At 47.1% G+C, this 17,989-nt stretch overlaps 1 protein-coding gene across 11 annotated transcripts in view; it reads right to left on the bottom strand.

Moving 5' to 3' along the window:
- The window catches only part of ptp4a3b (protein tyrosine phosphatase 4A3b), a 38,331-nt gene that overhangs the window by 4,865 nt on the left and 15,477 nt on the right, over positions 1 to 17,989 (bottom strand). For 2 of the 11 annotated variants that reach the window (XM_013137966.4, XM_013137957.4), the window contains exons 2-6: positions 13,891 to 14,029; positions 13,522 to 13,586; positions 9,197 to 10,084; positions 6,906 to 6,998; positions 595 to 725 (exon numbers count right to left, since the gene is read on the bottom strand). In XM_013137966.4, the coding sequence (XP_012993420.1) occupies positions 595 to 725; positions 6,906 to 6,998; positions 9,197 to 9,295 (323 nt within the window). In that variant the 5' untranslated portion in view covers positions 9,296 to 10,084; positions 13,522 to 13,586; positions 13,891 to 14,029. Of the gene's footprint in view, positions 1 to 594; positions 726 to 6,905; positions 6,999 to 9,196; positions 10,085 to 11,567; positions 11,908 to 11,964; positions 12,168 to 13,521; positions 13,587 to 13,890; positions 14,030 to 17,989 lie in introns of those variants that run through there. The other 9 variants (XM_013137961.4, XM_020054909.3, XM_013137962.4 and 6 more) reach the window with 9 other exon arrangements.

The following is a 17,989-nucleotide window of genomic DNA, read 5'->3' as shown; positions in this document are numbered from 1 at the left end:
ACTTTAACCGACTAACGTGGCTTTGGTGCACAACAACGTTGGCCAAAAGGTGAAAAGTGGTGATGGAAAGTTTACCGGCTGACTGACAAGACAGTGGCCCTATCCCAAAGAGCGCCCTATTCCCTTCACCATCCAAATCTTAGGTAGCCCTTTGCTCCTGCGGAGCCGGGTAGCAGGAGTAAATTCTGGGAAGAAGCTTTCAGAATGACACAAGTACCGCTTCAACGGTTTTCAGTGGACTTTGCCCAGGGTGTGTCTGGGTACAGAGCGGAGTGGTCCGGTCAGAGGAGTGGGTGGAGCTTGTGATGTCTGTTGAGACCATGATGGCGTGACGAAAGACACGGGATAATATTCTCAGAGCAGGAGTGTTGATTCAGGACCACATTTCCATGATAGACCAAAATGAACAGTATGTGCCTGATCCAATTATAATAATGAATAGAGTGTATGGACAGGAAGATCTTGATCCAACAACAATAACACATTTATAGCTGATCCTATATCCCCAATCGAATTCAGAGACTTTGTGGAAACGGGGGCCTGGGTCCCAGAGTTGCTGGGTCCCAGAGCTGTAATGAGTGCAGTGTCACGTACCGTCCCAGCCCGGCTACACAGTGGACCGCCACGCAGCATCCCGGGTCCTCGACGAACCGGGCCTTCAGCAGGTTCAGCCAATCATCCACAATCTTAGTGGGAGGGGGGGCGCCGTCATCGAAGGCCCAGTCCTGGAGGAAGAATATTAATCATTACTGCATTTCTTTTTTTTTTTCTCCATTCAACACTTATTCTACCTGGGGTGTCAGAGAAGACAGTGGGGGACAGCAGTAGAGGACGGCATGCTAGCCTCCCCTCCACCCCGGCTGGATCAAACCGGTTTATGTGCAGGGGCACTGTGATATGAAGGAGTTCATGGCTACGGGTGAGAACGCTGTCCTCCTGCCAGGCCACAGCTGAACCACCAAACCAGAGCGCCGTTTCTGACCAAGGCAGGACACTTTAAAAGGGTGCCGTGAACAGCGTCTCGTCCAAACCACCCGTTCCAAACCCCTGCACGCCACAAACGAGACCACTTCACCCTGACAACGGAACCGGAGTGGCGTGTGCGCCGGCCTCGCTCGCTAAAAACCGCGACTCGCAGCGAGATCCGCCACAAGGCTGGCGAAAAAAAAAACCAACCTTCCACTGGGTTCTCCATAGCACCTCACATCCTGACACAGTGAGAACACGGTCTGCAACTGATGGGCTCCCACTGAGCCTGGGTTCCAATCAAACGGCTTGCTACAGGAAACCAGAGTGAATAGGGACTGGGATGGCATTTGGGACACACAAGCGCCTGCCGTTTGATAAACGCCTGCTTTCGACACAGACACACAGTCAGGGGGTCGCATTTGGCAACTAGAAAGGATATCTTCTTGCCCTCATCAGGTGTTTCAGTGAACAAACTGTGATGTACTGTTGAGACAGAGTGATTTGAATATAATCAGACTTGCCACATCCAGAAATATTAGATTGGAAATAGTCTAGAAATGTTTTTGGTAGTTTTTTTCTTTCTACACAGGATCATTCTCTACAATGATGGACATCAGTTACAGTAGCAGAGTTAAGAAATAATGTAAAAAGGTATGTGTCAAATCTGTACTGATCCAAACCCAGCACGCTTACTCTAAAATACCAGACACACACGGCCCTGGATGTCGTCTAACACACGTCAAGGTATCAATGACACAACGTATATATTTGGAAGATGACCAGAAACCAAAGCAAAGGTCTCTCTATTCCCTCAGTGTCCACTGCTTTCTACCAGAACCCAAGTGGACTGAGAAGACAACTGAGCAGTGTTTGGGCCGGTCTGGTCGAGTGGGACTTCCAACACTCACTTCCTGGAACAAACAATCCTGCGTGTTTGACAACAAGGCATTGCCATGGCAACGCCTGCCGACAAATCAGACAAGCAGAGCAGACGACCGGAGAACGAGCTTGCGGGGGTGTTGTGGCGGGTAATCATTTTTTCACACTAAGATGACTAGGAGTGTGCTACCGGGAGTTCAGATCAAAACTTCAGAAACACAAAGTTAAAAAGACTGGCTATATGACCGTAATGGCAGAAACAATGCCAAGGAGACCTGGAGGGCAACTCTCTCCCCCCCTGAGAGAGGCTGGATTTGAACCCACGCTGTAGAAGTGCATGTGGGCTGGATTTGAACCCACGCTGTAGCAGTACATGTGGGCTGGATTTGAACCCACGCTGTAGCAGTACATGTGGGCTGGATTTGAACCCACGCTGTAGCAGTACATGTGGGCTGGATTTGAACCCACGCTGTAGCAGTACATTTGGGCTGGATTTGAACCCACGCTGTAGCAGTACATGTGGGCTGGATTTGAACCCACACTGTAGCAGTGCATGTGGGCTGGATTTGAACCCACGCTGTAGCAGTACATGTGGGCTGGATTTGAACCCACGCTGTAGCAGTACATGTGGGCTGGATTTGAACCCACGCTGTAGCAGTACATGTGGGCTGGATTTGAACCCACGCTGTAGCAGTACATGTGGGCTGGATTTGAACCCACGCTGTAGCAGTGCATGTCGGCTGGATTTGAACCCACGCTGTAGCAGTACATGTGGGCTGGATTTGAACCCACGCTGTAGCAGTACATGTGGGCTGGATTTGAACCCACGCTGTAGCAGTACATGTGGGCTGGATTTGAACCCACGCTGTAGCAGTACATGTGGGCTGGATTTGAACCCACGCAGTAGCAGTACATGTGGGCTGGATTTGAACCCACGCTGTAGCAGTACATGTGGGCTGGATTTGAACCCACGCTGTAGCAGTACATGTGGGCTGGATTTGAACCCACGCTGTAGCAGTACATGTGGGCTGGAGGCAGTGTCTCAGACAACTGGACCATCCTAGGCCACGTATCTGCATTGGTTTAGTCCAACAGACTGGATGCTGTTGTTGTCGAGTTTGGTCTGAGACCCAGCAGGAGGAACAGCCCCCAGGGTTCACAACCACACAACACCTGTTCACTCTCTGAAGACACAACCAAGAAACAGCCAGTTACTTGCTGAGACATGGAAAAGCCCCCCCCACCCAGTCCCTCTGTATTACTCAGAAAGGAACACAGCCTGCCACATAGGTAGTTGTAGATCAAAAGCTACACATACAGCAAGGTCAGACCCTAAACACCTTCACAGGCCCAACTGCTTTGCATCCTGCTTCAAGCAACGTAATCCGTAGAAGAATTCCCCATAATGTGAAATGACCCCTTAATGATATTTGCATGTCCGTTTTGCTTCCTGCTCCACCAGGACTCCCTAATGGGTGAAACAACGCAGAGTAAAACTCACGACCAGACCTGAGCGGGCGGCTGTCCAGACACTTTTGGTTAAAAATAACAATGAAATCCACTAAGAGGTTTGCCGAGCCGCCTGGTATGTCAACACTAAGCTAATAATGCAGGGAGGCCCGTTCCAAAGTCTTTTTAACCAACGCCGGCAGGCTGAAGGTGGTGCCAAGAGCTGTGCGGAGGCGGAGCTTTAATTGTGGCCAAAGAACCTCTCAGGATGGTTCTCAGAATGGAACCTCTCAGGATGGTTCTCAGAATGGAACTCAGAATGGAACCTCTCAGGATGGTTCTCAGAATGGAACTCAGAATGGAACCTCTCAGGATGGTTCTCAGAATGGAACCTCTCAGGATGGTACTCAGAATGGAACTCAGAATGGAACCTCTCAGGATGGTACTCAGAATGGTTCTCAGAATGGAACCTCTCAGGACGGCACTCAGAATGGAACTCAGAACCACTCGCCCTTGGTGTCCCTCTGCAACTCCACTCATGTGAGACGTCTGGCAAAGTGCACCTGTTTCCTGTCAATATCGCTCCCTTTTCAAAACATTGCTTCACCGCTCCGTCTCTTTGCCCAGACAGTCAGTCGAATATGCCGGCCACATGACAAGGAGTTACAGGGTGACAGGTTTTATATGTTCACCCTTCTAGTTAAGTGACAACACAATGAGTGTCTCAAATGACACCCTGTCCCCTATAAATTGCACTACACAGGACCTCAGCCCAATGAGCACTATGAAGGAAACAGGGTTGGATTTGGGACCCGGCTGGTATGCTTCTCTCTGTTCTTTCATCAGCCTCTAAGCCCACATTCCCTTTACATCAGCTAGCAAGATGTTATCACATGTTACAGCAGATGACCTGCCCTTAGTTGAGTCACAAGGTGGATTTAAAAGGTGCAACTAAAAGAGCCCTTCAAGGGGTCCGGAAACACTTGAAAACAACAACAAGCTATAAATACAGAAAGATAGTGAATAAGAGAAAAAAAAAAAAACGTTGGGCCGCTGAATAAAATGTAAATAAAAACAGAATGCAATGATGTGCAAAGCATTTAAGCCCTATATTCAAAAGAAAATAGTACATTGAAAAATATATGCCCACTTTAAATCTGACAGCCAGCTGTTGGGACAGAGGCAACAAAAGAATGGAAAAGTTATGTAATGCTAAAAACGAAACCAGGTGGAATATCAAATAACTAATTAGGTCAATTGGCAACAGGTCAGTAACATGATTGGGTATTAAAAGGTAATTCCAGAGAGGATGGGTCTGTCAGAAGTGAGGATGGGGAGGGGTTCACCACTCTCTGAAAGACTGAGTGGGCAAATAGTGAAACAATTTAAGAATAAAACTTCTTAAAATTGCGAAGAGTTTGGGGATCTCATCATCTACGGTACATAATATCATTAAAAGATTCAGAGAATCTCTGTACAGATCTCTGTATGCAAGGGACAAGGCCGAAAACCAATATTGGATGGCTGTGATCTCCAGGCCCCCAGGCGGCACTGCATTGCAGACACGATTCTGTGCTGGAAATCACTGCAGGGGCTTAGAAAGACTTCCGAAAACCACAGTCGGTGCACCACTGCCTCACTGCAGTCCAGACCTGTGACCCGCTGAAAACATCTGGCACGTCACGAAACAAAGAATACGACAAAGGAGACCCCGAAATGTTCCCATATCAAGCAAGAATGGGAAAACATTTCACTTTCAAAACTACAGCAATTGGCCTCCTCAGTTCCCAAATGCTTACAGAGTGTTGTTAAAAGAAGAGGTGATGCAACACAGTGTAAACATGCCCCTGTTGCAACTTTTTTAAATTTTATTCCAAAAACAATAACATTTCTCAGTTTCAACATTTGATATGTTGTCTTTGTTCTATTTTCAATTAAATACAGGTATACATGATCTGCACATCATTGCATTCTGGTTTTATCTGCATTACGCAGCGTCCCAACGTTATTTGAAACAGGGTTGTACATGGATTCCTCAGAAACAGCACCCTTTCCTTACCCAGGGACACAACAGCCTATCACAGACCGGGAGGGGGTGGGCTGTGTGACCGGAGGGACAAACTCAGAGGGAGCGAGACAACCAGAGGGAGAGAGACTGAGGGAGGGAGACTGAGGGAGGGAGGGAGGGAAGGAAGAATCCATGGCAACCCAATGTTGATGGGCCAGATTGAAAACACGTGGGGCTGGAACATGTCAGGGCCTCAGATGTTTTAGGGTCAGAAAGACATTTTTGGGGGGAGGGGTGTGTTACATCAATAGAAAGAGTGTCTGTGTGGGTTGTTTCAGCCTTCTCCTGCGCCAGTCTGGGATTTAGAGGTGCCAGGGGAAGAACTCTCCGGGCAACCCCAGGCGTTTCAGAGTGACTGGCTGTTCATTAAAGTGGTGATGCCACATGAAGACGTGCAGGGACGGTTATACGGCTTCATGCTGTGTGTGTGTGTGTGTGTGTGTGTGTGTGTGTGTGTGTGTGTGTGTGTGTGTGTGTGTGTGTGTGTAGTCAGTGCAGGAGCTAGTGTTTCCTTCACGTGTGTACATGCTCCATGTAGGGATAGATCATGAACGACATCCTCCCAGAGAAAAGGAGGGAAAGCAGGGTCTTGTTCAGTAGGAGCTAAACACAGTAATGTTATTATAGCCATGTTATCTATGGTACACACAGTAATGTTATTATAGCCATGTTATCTATGGTATACACAGTAATGTTATTATAGCCATGTTATCTATGGTACACACAGTAATGTTATTATAGCCATGTAAACGACGGTATACACAGTAATGTTATTATAGCCATGTAAACGACGGTATACACAGTAATGTTATTATAGCCATGTAAACGACGGTATACACAGTAATGTTATTATAGCCATGTAAACGACGGTATACACAGTCATGTTATTATAGCCATGTTATCTATGGTACACACAGTCATGTTATTATAGCCATGTTATCTATGGTACACACAGTCATGTTATTATAGCCATGTTATCTATGGTACACACAGTCATGTTATTATAGCCATGTTATCTATGGTACACACAGTTATGTTATTATAGCCATGTTATCTATGGTATACACAGTTATGTTATTATAGCCATGTTATCTATGGTATACACAGTAATGTTATTATAGCCATGTTATCTATGGTACACACAGTCATGTTATTATAGCCATGTTATCTATGTTATACACAGTCATGTTATTATAGCCATGTTATCTATGGTACACACAGTAATGTTATTATAGCAAATGTTCCCTCAGGCAAACTTTAAAGCATGTTTTTCTAGGCCTTAAGGCTGCGTTATTATTTCTGAACACAACCAGTGTCGCCATTTGCTACTAATTAGAAAAACAGGACAGACTAAACCTCTCTAATCTAAAATGTCCAATTAGAAACGATTGTTTTGGTTTTCTGTTGCGGAGCGTTTTGCTACGGTTTGAACTAATGACTATTGCCCTGGTGGGAGAGTTTATGCAGTGTGACAAACAGAAATATGGGTCTGTGTTCGGGTCACGAGGCTGTGTACGATTGTGTGTGTGTGTGTACTCACCAGGACTGTGATGCCATCCTTCTCCAGCGGCGTCTTGTCGTAAGTGACCTCACACACACGGACCACGGTGGTGGCACCATACGTCTTCAGATCCTGGAAACATTTTTGGATTTCATTATTCTGTTCTCATCCTGTTTTCATCCTGTTGTGACATCTCACAGAAAATTCAGTGGAGAGCCGCATTATTTCCATCAGACACACGTGTTTTGCGAGCCAGAAAAGAGTTGTTACTGAACAAATTATAGGTTTATTACTTTAACATGTTTTTTCAACATCTAATATAGAATGGGGCGAAAAAGTGACTAACAAAATTTGGTACAATTTTCAGAGTGTTATTTTCAGAGACCAACAGTTTTGCCGACATCACCATGGCAACTGGGACAATACCTAGTGCTTAGCTCCGCCCTCCAGGACACCTGTTCCTACTATTGTTACACAAAAAACATCTTTGCTTAGTTTGTCGATACACACATTCTCCCTGCCTCTCCAGCACACACTTCTCGCAACTCGCTTCCAAAGGTAAGAGCACTAAAGAAATAAGTCCTACCTATAATGCTATTTGCTAACCTTTCAATTAGTGAAATGAAATGTTTTTGTCATCATGGTTCCTGTTTTTACATTAATTAGCAAAACAACGCACAGTCAGGAGAGGACTGGCCAGCCCTCCGAGTCTGGTTCCTCTCTAGGTTTCTTTCCCCAATTTTGGACCCTACTAGGGAGATTTTCCTAGTCTCTGTGCATTAACTCTCATTGCTTGCTCTTTGAGATTTCAGTTCACATGCCTACTGCTCCAGGTCATGGTCAGTCTAGAATTTGCATCTGAATCGCCTTCATTCGCCAAGTACATTAACACATATCCAGCACTGGTGTAATGCAGCCGCTGGCGCCAAACAACATGTAGGGGCAGAATAGACTAATTCTATTTACATAAGTGGTCGGTGAGCGCATGAGACACTGGGATACAGGCGGTCAGATCATGCTACATAGACACTGGGATACAGGCGGTCAGATCATGCTACATAGACACTGGGATACAGACAGTCAGATCATGCTACATAGACACTGGGATACAGGCAGTCAGATCATGCTACATAGACACTGGGATACAGGCAGTCAGATCATGCTACATAGACACTGGGATACAGGCAGTCAGATCATGCTACATAGACACTGGGATACAGGCAGTCAGATCATGCTACATAGACACTGGGATACAGGCGGTCAGATCATGCTACATAGACACTGGGATACAGGAGGTCAGATCATGCTACATAGACACTGGGATACAGGCGGTCAGATCATGCTACATAGACACTGGGATACAGGCGGTCAGATCATGCTACATAGACACTGGGATACAGGCGGTCAGATCATGCTACATAGACACTGGGATACAGGCGGTCAGATCATGCTACTTAACAGATGTACATATTCACAGTTCCAGTACACGGCCTTGAGGCAGAAGGACGAGGAGAGATGTGGGTGCAGTTTAGCGCAGCTCTTTAGTTGGCAGTTTGGGAGTGTCTTGATGTGGCGAACGCTCTCAGCACAGTGTAGTGGGTCTGTAGGACAGCCGGCAGTGGTTAGTGGGGTACAACACGGGGAAAGAAACGCTCTGGGTTGCAGGGTAGTTTTTACGCTTTGAATAACCTGTACTGCTCGAAAGCGTTCGGAGCCAGTGGTAACATCTGGTGGGAACGGAGGGGTGGGGCGTTTGGGAGTGCACGAATCCCGGGAGGTGAAAGAGGGGCGGGCCTCATTCACACGCCGTCCAACGTGGATAAATGCACTTGATTTATCTTACTAACGCTGTGTAAATTATCGTCAAGGTTGGCAAATGAATGATGCGGTGTCCATGCTGCTCTGTGTGGTCCAGGTGGACTTCCACATTTGCCCGTCTACATTGTTTTCACTTTTGAGATGTGCAAAATGCCTCTTCCGAAACCGAGGCCATGCCACGACATTTGTTCAACCAAAATGTCCTGGTTGGTGACTTTTAGTCGCTTCCCAAGGTCTGATTTCATTAGGGGACTCCTGTGACTTTCCTGCCGAAATGAGTCTCCTCCTTATGAAATTACAGTAGGAAATGTAGGAACGCTAATTGTTTTTCTCTGTGAAGAACACACGTTTCAGAGGAGCACACATAAAAATAAAGAATAGTATTCTGAAAACTCGAGATCCGTCAAGATCCTCATTTTGTCTGAGTTCATAGCACCAGCTGTGTTGAGCATGACATTGTTAAAGTGTGTGTGTGTGTGTGTGTGTGTGTGTGTGTGCGCGCTCCGTCTCACCTCAATGAAAGTGCTGAGGGTGGCGTTGGTGGGGTTGTGTGTGATGAGGAACCTCATGTTCTTGTAGGAGACCTCGACGGGTGGCGCTGGCCGATTCATCCTGACCGCGCAGAGGAGCCCACTCTCAGGGAAAGAGGCTGCAACGCTGACCCAGACCCAGGGGCCCACACTCAACCCGGCAGAGGAGACCCTGGGACCCACACCCAACCCGGCAGAGGAGACCCACACCCAGGAGCCCAGCAGCAACCACAGCACACTGTCTTGACACTGTCTTGAGGCCCACAAAGGCCACGGACGAACCCTGCCGATCTGGCTGACACGGAGGCACACCAAGTCTCCAGGGGACTCAACAAGGTCCTCTCAAATCTCTCCTCCCCAGGGTGCCTCGGACTGGCAGACACACAAAGAGTAAGGCTTGGGGGCGGGGGGGGGCGTTGGCGGGTGGTTGGAGAGGTAGCTATGCGTTAGCGTACGCTGCCCGTGGCCACAGGCTCACGCTACCCCATCTGGTGAGTTAGCAGGCCTGCCGTCGGTCGGTCTTTGGGAGCGGAAGTCAGCCAGCGAGGGTCGGGTCTGCCAACCTGGCTGTGGGCATTCAGCGGTGGGAGATGGAGCAGGGCAGCAGGGCTGAGGGACGGGGCATCCTTCCCCCCCTGGGGGGGCCTGGGCTCAAGCGCTGGGATGTTGGGCGTGGCAGTAGTCACCGCTTCCCTGAAAGAACTCCATCAACGACCGGCCGGCCGGAACGCAGAGCTGCAGAGACACGGGAGAGGCAGAACGTTGGAGGGATTCACGGTCAAGACGGAAGAGGTTGGGAAGACCAGGTCCACGTGACTTCCTGCCAAGTCTCTCAGTTAAGGGTCCAGTTCCCTTTGTTTAGTGCACTTTCTGACAGAAGGAACACAGTAATTCAGGTATTCACTCAGTTATCCAGACATTTAGAAACACATACAGACAGTCATTACAGTAATACACTGGTTACTGCATAGTAAAGAGGAAGTATCAGGCTGCAGTGAGAATATGCCTCAGTGACAAAAAAAAGGTTCTATAGCGCACACCAATTTACTTACAAATTAAGCCGCTTAAAATGTTATGCCACGTTCATAGGAAATGTACAGATTCTAGTTTCAGTAGCTTGACTGTCATGGTGCACCATGCCTTTTTTCATGGTCCTCGTAAAAGAGGTCAATCTAGAGAAGTGCCCTTTGAGATTAACAGGATGTTGTATAGCTGACTACTGTAGAAGTGCAGAAAAGACACTGAAAAACTGACGTCCCATATGTTAAACACAACAAAGCTCCTTGCCTTCCACGCTACCCGGATGTCTCCAGATTACATGACAAATGGAAAAGGAACAGTTGCACCTGCCAGGCATTTGAAAGAACTCTCATTATTAAGTCTGAAAAGTCTATAGGCTTGCCTTTTCATTGAATTCAAGCGGATATACAAAAATATATATATATATTTTTTTTGTCTGTACTTTCATTTCTTATTGTTGGACCCCAGGAAGACTGAAGATATATTGCCTTGGTAATGACTAATGAGGGTCCAAAACAACAGATTGGAATTTGGATGGTTGGTAGAGTTAGGCTATAGTTAGGCTTAGTACCAGTTAGGCTATAGTTAGGCTTAGTACCAGTTAGGCTATAGTTAGGCTTAGTACCAGTTAGGCTATAGTTAGGCTTAGTACCAGTTAGGCTATAGTTAGGCTTAGTACCAGTTAGGCTATAGTTAGGCTTAGTACCAGTTAGGCTATAGTTAGGCTTAGTACCAGTTAGGCTATAGTTACGCTTAGTACCAGTTAGGCTATAGTTACGCTCAGTACCAGTTAGGCTATAGTTAGGCTTAGTACCAGTTAGGCTATAGTTAGGTTTAGTACCAGTTAGGCTATAGTTAGGCTTAGTACCAGTAGTGCTAAGAAAGGGTTCTAAGGGAGGTTGTGTTAAATGTCTGTTAAAATGTTCTGAAAAGCTTCTATGTTGCATCCCTTTGTTAAAATGTCATGGAGGTTCAGGTTCTAAGTTGTATCCCTTTGTTAAAATATCACGAGAAGGTTCTAAGTTGCATGACTATTGAAATGTTGAGAAAAGGTTCTAAGTTGTATCCCTTTGTTAAAATGTCAAGAGAAGGTTCTAAATTGTATCCCTTTGTTAAAATGTCAAGAGAAGGTTCTAAGTTGCATGACTTAGAATGAGGTGGAAAAGAATACACTGCTTGTAAGGTAGCCACAATGACAGCCATTCAAAATAATCAACGGAGGCTTGTAATTTGACCCATCGTCTCACACTGATCATACGAAAATATCTTGCCTCAGCTGTTGAGATAAACAGAGAATGAATGTAAAAGTAGTGAAATCGACTGTACTGCTCACCTGAGCCAACCTCTTGGAAAAGAAAGATTTCTGAAACGTGATAAGTGCTACAAGTGGTCTTCAGATTCCTTCCTCAAAGCCTAAAAAGCATTCAGTTCCTCTCAGTCACCACCAGCCGGTTGATCAAACACCACAGAAGAACCCATCTGATCCATGGAATCTGTCCAACCTGTTGATGGATTTCCAGTTGCTAGGCACGTCTGGGGTTCACTCCCTTCACACGCTGAATGTCCAGCAATACTCTTCAGAGCTGTGAGAAAGCTTACAGTAATCTAGGCAAATCAATCTTTACTACGCCTCTTCTCTTCAGATCCCTCCCCTACAGTCTCCCTCTCTCTCACTCTCTCTCACTCCTTCTGTCTTTTCCTCTCACTCTCTCTCTCTCTCACACACTCACCTTTATGTTTAGTAGTGTTCCTGTCAGGATTAAGCCTGGGGCTCGGTTTGGGAGAGCGACTCGTAACCGTCCGCTATCTCTGACACAAATAGCAGTCTCTGCTCTGAGCCAGTTCAGGCTGCCCCGGCTTGCCATCTGACACTGACAGCAAATCGACTGTTCGTGTCACAAGCAAAAGCACACTTAATGCTCTTAGGAGCCGCAGAAAGTTATCCCCCCGGCCCTCGCCCTGCCCCCCCCCCATGCCTCAGTACTCAGCCCCCCCCTCCCCTCCACAGTCCCACCCAACAGCTAAAATAGAACGTCAAAATAGCCTCGCAGGTAACACTGTGAGCTTGTACCAGCACAGGGCAGGGCAGGGAGGCCTGATTAATTTGTAGCGCCACTTAAATCACGCATCGGCTCCTCTAATGAGAGTACCAGACAACAGTGGTGTGACATAACACACGACGGGCGGCGGTTATGAAACGGCGTTTGCATGCTAGACATTGTTGTACTTTTGTGGTTCACCAGCTACTCATAAACAAGGAACCAGAACAGAAGAAGCCTGTCGTGGTCCTTGTCAGGTCAGAGCATGAGAGCCGCGGTGTTCACACGCCTGAAAATAGACGCAATTCTTGGAGGAATAAATTAAACCGATTAGATAGAGATTAATAAAATGATAAGGTTCTGAGGCACATTCAACGTAATCTATTCATTAGCATGTAACCTAATGAGATTCCTTCTCAGAACTCTACAAACAAGATAAACCCTGGAATACAATCTGAAGCCTGTATCTATAAAGACCCACATAAACCTTAACAACTTTCCCTTCATGTATAAAAAAAAAAAAAGAAGGGGGGAAAAAAGTCACAACTTGGACCGAGAGAAACAACCTTGGTTAAGGGCACATTCTAACCCTCTCCCCTCGTCCTTTGCTGGAGGTGCTCAGGACCCCTCCTCGTCACGGGACACCTCTATTCAGGTCCCTGTCAACTCAGGAGTGCAGATCGCTGGCAGCCAACTCTGGTGCCTGAACAAAAGGGGCTTCACAGGCTATTTGTGTCTGTTGTAGCTGCCCATGCTCTGGTTAAGGACTAATGCGGCCCACAGGTCAGCCATTCCTATAAGAGCCTTAACCGTGGTTGAAGTCACAAATGGACCCCCCCCCCCCCCCCCTGCTATTCCCTACATAGTGTGCTACTCTGGAGCAAATTCCAGTCAGGGCCTGGTTAAAACTAGTGCCCTTCACAGGGAACAGGATGGGATTTGGGACCAGACACTGCTGCGGGCGACGACAGACCTGACCGGTTTGTAAACAGCGTGAGTCAGATGCCCATTAATAGTAATGAAGCAACACTGTTATTGACAGGCCATCTCATTGACAGTACTGTCATTTCAACACAGTGCTCAAACTGTATTCACCATAAACGGCTCGTCCAGTCTGACTGTAATTTGTGTTAACTTTGGAAAGACTTTAAAAAATAGATACAATTAAACTTATTGAACATTCTTTGAAAACTGTCGATTTCATATAGATGACTAAATATATCTGTGAGGGGGTGAGATGGTCTTTACTTTTCTGATGAATGTTGAAGTCCCCTTGGCCTACTGTGGTAACACCAGACACGGTAAGAACTAACCTGAAATGTAAAAGCATATCAATAGATGTAATATAAAACCAACCAATTTATGTAAGCACTTGCTGGTTAATGTGACAAAATGTTGAACACATTTTATTCCATCAGGTATTTTATTCCACCCCACAGATGATACAGCCAAATGAGATTTTCTGACCAACAGGTTGTACTTCGGGGCCAATCAGGGTGAATTCTTTAAACAAGAATGGCATTGGCAAAACCCACCATTTACCCCCGTCCAGTCCCACAATCACTTCAGAAAATAGATTAAAAAAACAAGGTAAATTGACGGTACTGTATGTATTACCTTTGCATACTTCACCCATAACACCCACGAAGATGGATGATCTGAGGAAGTCAGAGAGGTTTTCCAACTGTGGCAGCCTCGTTAGCTTCCGCCCACGCAACACACTGGTTTGTGAGAACACTGGACACATGAAATTCGTCTGAAAATGGAAACATGCTTTAGAGGGTGTGGATGTGTATAGTGGAAACATGCCCCTGTTGTCCCTGTTCCCGGCCCTGTGCCCGGACAAACAAAGACCAGGCTGGGAGACGTACAGGGTCATCGCCGACCTTGTAGCAGGTTAGAGTGCCTTACTCATGGTCTCCGTGGCGGCACGGTCAGGTTCAGTGAAAATGCTCAGAACTCAGTGTTACTTTGGCCAAATCGTGCTGACGCCCAGACACAGGTACAGCTGGAATGGCTGAAAATATCAGTAGTTACACACTCGATTCTGCTTTTGCAATGTCAGAATATTATTATCCCTGTGCTCGTTTTTCAAACCAAAACTCAAATGTTTCACCCCCAAAACGTGTTTTACGTCATTTCAAACAGGGAACCAACTGGTTTTCAGCACTTAAACGTCCATTCTCATGTTTGAATGTGACCTGTGGTAAACAATGTTATGCACACTGAGTTACATTATCCAATCACAACACAAAGAATTGGCAACATCGTGAGAATTGGAATAAAAATCCTATCGGCACCTAAGAAGCACAAGAAGTGTGTACAGAGAGGACCCAGGAATTTCCCAGACAATGCGTGCTCTAGAATGTTCTTCAAGCCAATCAGAAAGAAGTATTCACCAATGCTATGGTGTAAAAGATGAGGTGAAGAGGTCACTGGGAATGCAAGAGGACCACGAAGGCCATGGCCCCTCCCCCACAGGCAAAAACACTAGCACTAGCTGGAGCACTAGCTGTCATTGGCACACACTCAAAAACTCTGATCTAACAAGGCGAATATTTGTTATTATGATGTTTTTATTATAATAGGCTCACAGTCTTTATTTTGTCATGGACCTGTATAGGACTCAATTGAGTAGGGCATGTATTTGTGGGGCCTTTGGTCTAAGAGGCCGGAACCGCTCCACCACAATGTCTCAAGGTGACTCAACATGAGAACATCATGTTGTGTGTTTGAGGGGGACTCTGGTACCTTGACAGCAGAGGACCCCAACCAGAAGGCAAGAATCTCCAGGGTCCCAAAGGGAATGTCTCTAGGTAGTAACTAGTTCACTGCAATGCAGGGAAGAGGGTGTCATTTGCATCACACACAAACAACAAGCCTGAGGCTTGCCAGAGAGAGGGCCAGTCATTATATCTACCATATTATTATCATCACAACAGCTAGGACTTCCAGAGTATTCTCGCGTAGCGGACGACCGAAATAGCACCGAGAGGTTTCGGGAAAAACGACGAGGTAGTGCATTAATTAAAACCAGCAAGCCATCAGCGAGCGTCCTACAGACACGGGAACGCGAGGCAGACAACGCAGCCGCTAGTCCTAGTAGCCTCACTTATCTCACCACTCTACATAATGGCAGCCGCTTATCACCTGTACCCCAGTTTAATCCCTTTACACAATGCCCAAGTGACAGGATACAGAGGCTCTGGGTGAAGTGGTGGCGAATTGCTTCGTCTGTTTGTTGTCGGTGGGTTTTATACATTTGGAATATGAAGGCTTGTAACACTTCAAAACGGGTCGTACTCCGGTTCAAGCTTACTAGGTATTTTACAGACTGTCAACAAAACAGGCCGAGTAGGAATCAATTAGGATTAGTCAGTCCAGGGCTTAACATTGTCAGGGTCTCGTTACTGGAGCTCACACAAGGCATCGTAAAAAGGAACTCAGCCTTTCAGGGCAGCGAACGTCAGGAGAAGATGTTGTAGGCCCAGTGATGAGAAGGTCCAGTCAGACAGGTAGGATCAGTGATGAGAAGGCCCAGTCAGACAGGTAGGATCAGTGATGAGAAGGCCCGGTCAGACAGGTAGGATCAGTGATGAGAAGGTCCGGTCAGACAGGTAGGATCAGTGATGAGAAGGTCTAGTCAGACAGGTAGGATCAGTGATGAGAAGGTCCGGTCAGACAGGTAGGATCAGTGATGAGAAGGTCCGGTCAGACAGGTAGGATCAGTGATGAGAAGGTCCGGTCAGACAGGTAGGATCAGTGATGAGAAGGTCTAGTCAGACAGGTAGGATCAGTGATGAGAAGGCCCGGTCAGACAGGTAGGATCAGTGATGAGAAGGTCCGGTCAGACAGGTAGGATCAGTGATGAGAAGGTCTAGTCAGACAGGTAGGATCAGTGATGAGAAGGTCCGGTCAGACAGGTAGGATCAGTGATGAGAAGGTCCGGTCAGACAGGTAGGATCAGTGATGAGAAGGTCCGGTCAGACAGGTAGGATCAGTGATGAGAAGGCCCGGTCAGACAGGTAGGATCAGTGATGAGAAGGTCCAGTCAGACAGGTAGGATCAGTGATGAGAAGGTCCAGTCAGACAGGTAGGATCAGTGATGAGAAGGCCCGGTCAGACAGGTAGGATCAGTGATGAGAAGGCCCGGTCAGACAGGTAGGATCAGTGATGAGAAGGCCCGGTCAGACAGGTAGGATCAGTGATGAGAAGGCCCGGTCAGACAGGTAGGATCAGTGATGAGAAGGCCCGGTCAGACAGGTAGGATCAGTGATGAGAAGGCCCGGTCAGACAGGTAGGATCAGTGATGAGAAGGCCCGGTCAGACAGGTAGGATCAGTGATGAGAAGGCCCGGTCAGACAGGTAGGATCAGTGATGAGAAGGCCCGGTCAGACAGGTAGGATCAGTGATGAGAAGGTCCGGTCAGACAGGTAGGATCAGTGATGAGAAGGCCCGGTCAGACAGGTAGGATCAGTGATGAGAAGGTCCGGTCAGACAGGTAGGATCAGTGATGAGAAGGCCCGGTCAGACAGGTAGGATCAGTGATGAGAAGGTCTAGTCAGACAGGTAGGATCAGTGATGAGAAGGCCCGGTCAGACAGGTAGGATCAGTGATGAGAAGGTCCAGTCAGACAGGTAGGATCAGTGATGAGAAGGCCCGGTCAGACAGGTAGGATCAGTGATGAGAAGGTCTAGTCAGACAGGTAGGATCAGTGATGAGAAGGCCCGGTCAGACAGGTAGGATCAGTGATGAGAAGGCCCGGTCAGACAGGTAGGATCAGTGATGAGAAGGCTCGGTCAGACAGGTAGGATCAGTGATGAGAAGGCCCGGTCAGACAGGTAGGATCAGTGATGAGAAGGTCTAGTCAGACAGGTAGGAAGCACATTCATAAACGGCAGAACCTGCCTGATTTTCCCAACACCCAGAGAGCGATGCAAAGCTACCCCTGAGTCACAGACTTAACCAGAGGAAAATAGGTTAATGCGGTTGCCAAGCTGCCAGTACAGAGGCCCCATTGCCCTTCCGCGAAGTGTCTAGAAGGCTTGGGGTTTCCCCTGATGATGTGAACTGGATGATTGTGTGGCTGGGCGATCACATGGATGACTAGGGGGTCACTGGATGACTAGGGGGTCACTGGATGACTAGGGGGTCACTGGATGCAGCGACCCTGTTTGGAACAATGCTAAAAACACAGAGTGGCACACTGCATATTGATGCATTCCAAACGCCTGCCCAACGTTATTGGTCTTTCAGTACGGTCAACTTCGCCAAAACAGTTGACATACTGTGGTCCTGCCGGAACCACACTTGCAATTGTGGGAAAAATAAATTCAAATTATGATATATATATAATGTTGTTTGGGACCAGACACTACAGCCTACAGCAACATTAAATGAACTGCAGGAATGTTTGGCAAGTACTGGCTGTGTGCTACATGTGACAACAATCTCCCATATTCTTCATATGAATGGGCTATGGGGTAGGGGGCAAGACAGAAGCCTTTTCTTACAAAGAAAAACATCCAAGCCCAGCTGAAGTTTGCAAAAACAAACAAAAAGCACGTGGGAAGCACCTACTACTTGGTCTCAGAGAAGCAGAATGCCCAAGGCAAGGATTGTGTAGAACCTTACTGTCTATGGGGGAGGGTTGCACCAATGAGATCGCTTACTCAGGGATTCTAGAATACAGCGCCTGAATGCATTCTATAACATT

This window comes from Esox lucius, chromosome 16 (assembly GCF_011004845.1).
Source record: "Esox lucius isolate fEsoLuc1 chromosome 16, fEsoLuc1.pri, whole genome shotgun sequence".
Classification (NCBI taxonomy): domain Eukaryota; kingdom Metazoa; phylum Chordata; class Actinopteri; order Esociformes; family Esocidae; genus Esox; species Esox lucius.
Note: the sequence above shows the minus strand (reverse complement) of the source record. Positions and strands in the feature narration are given on the sequence as shown.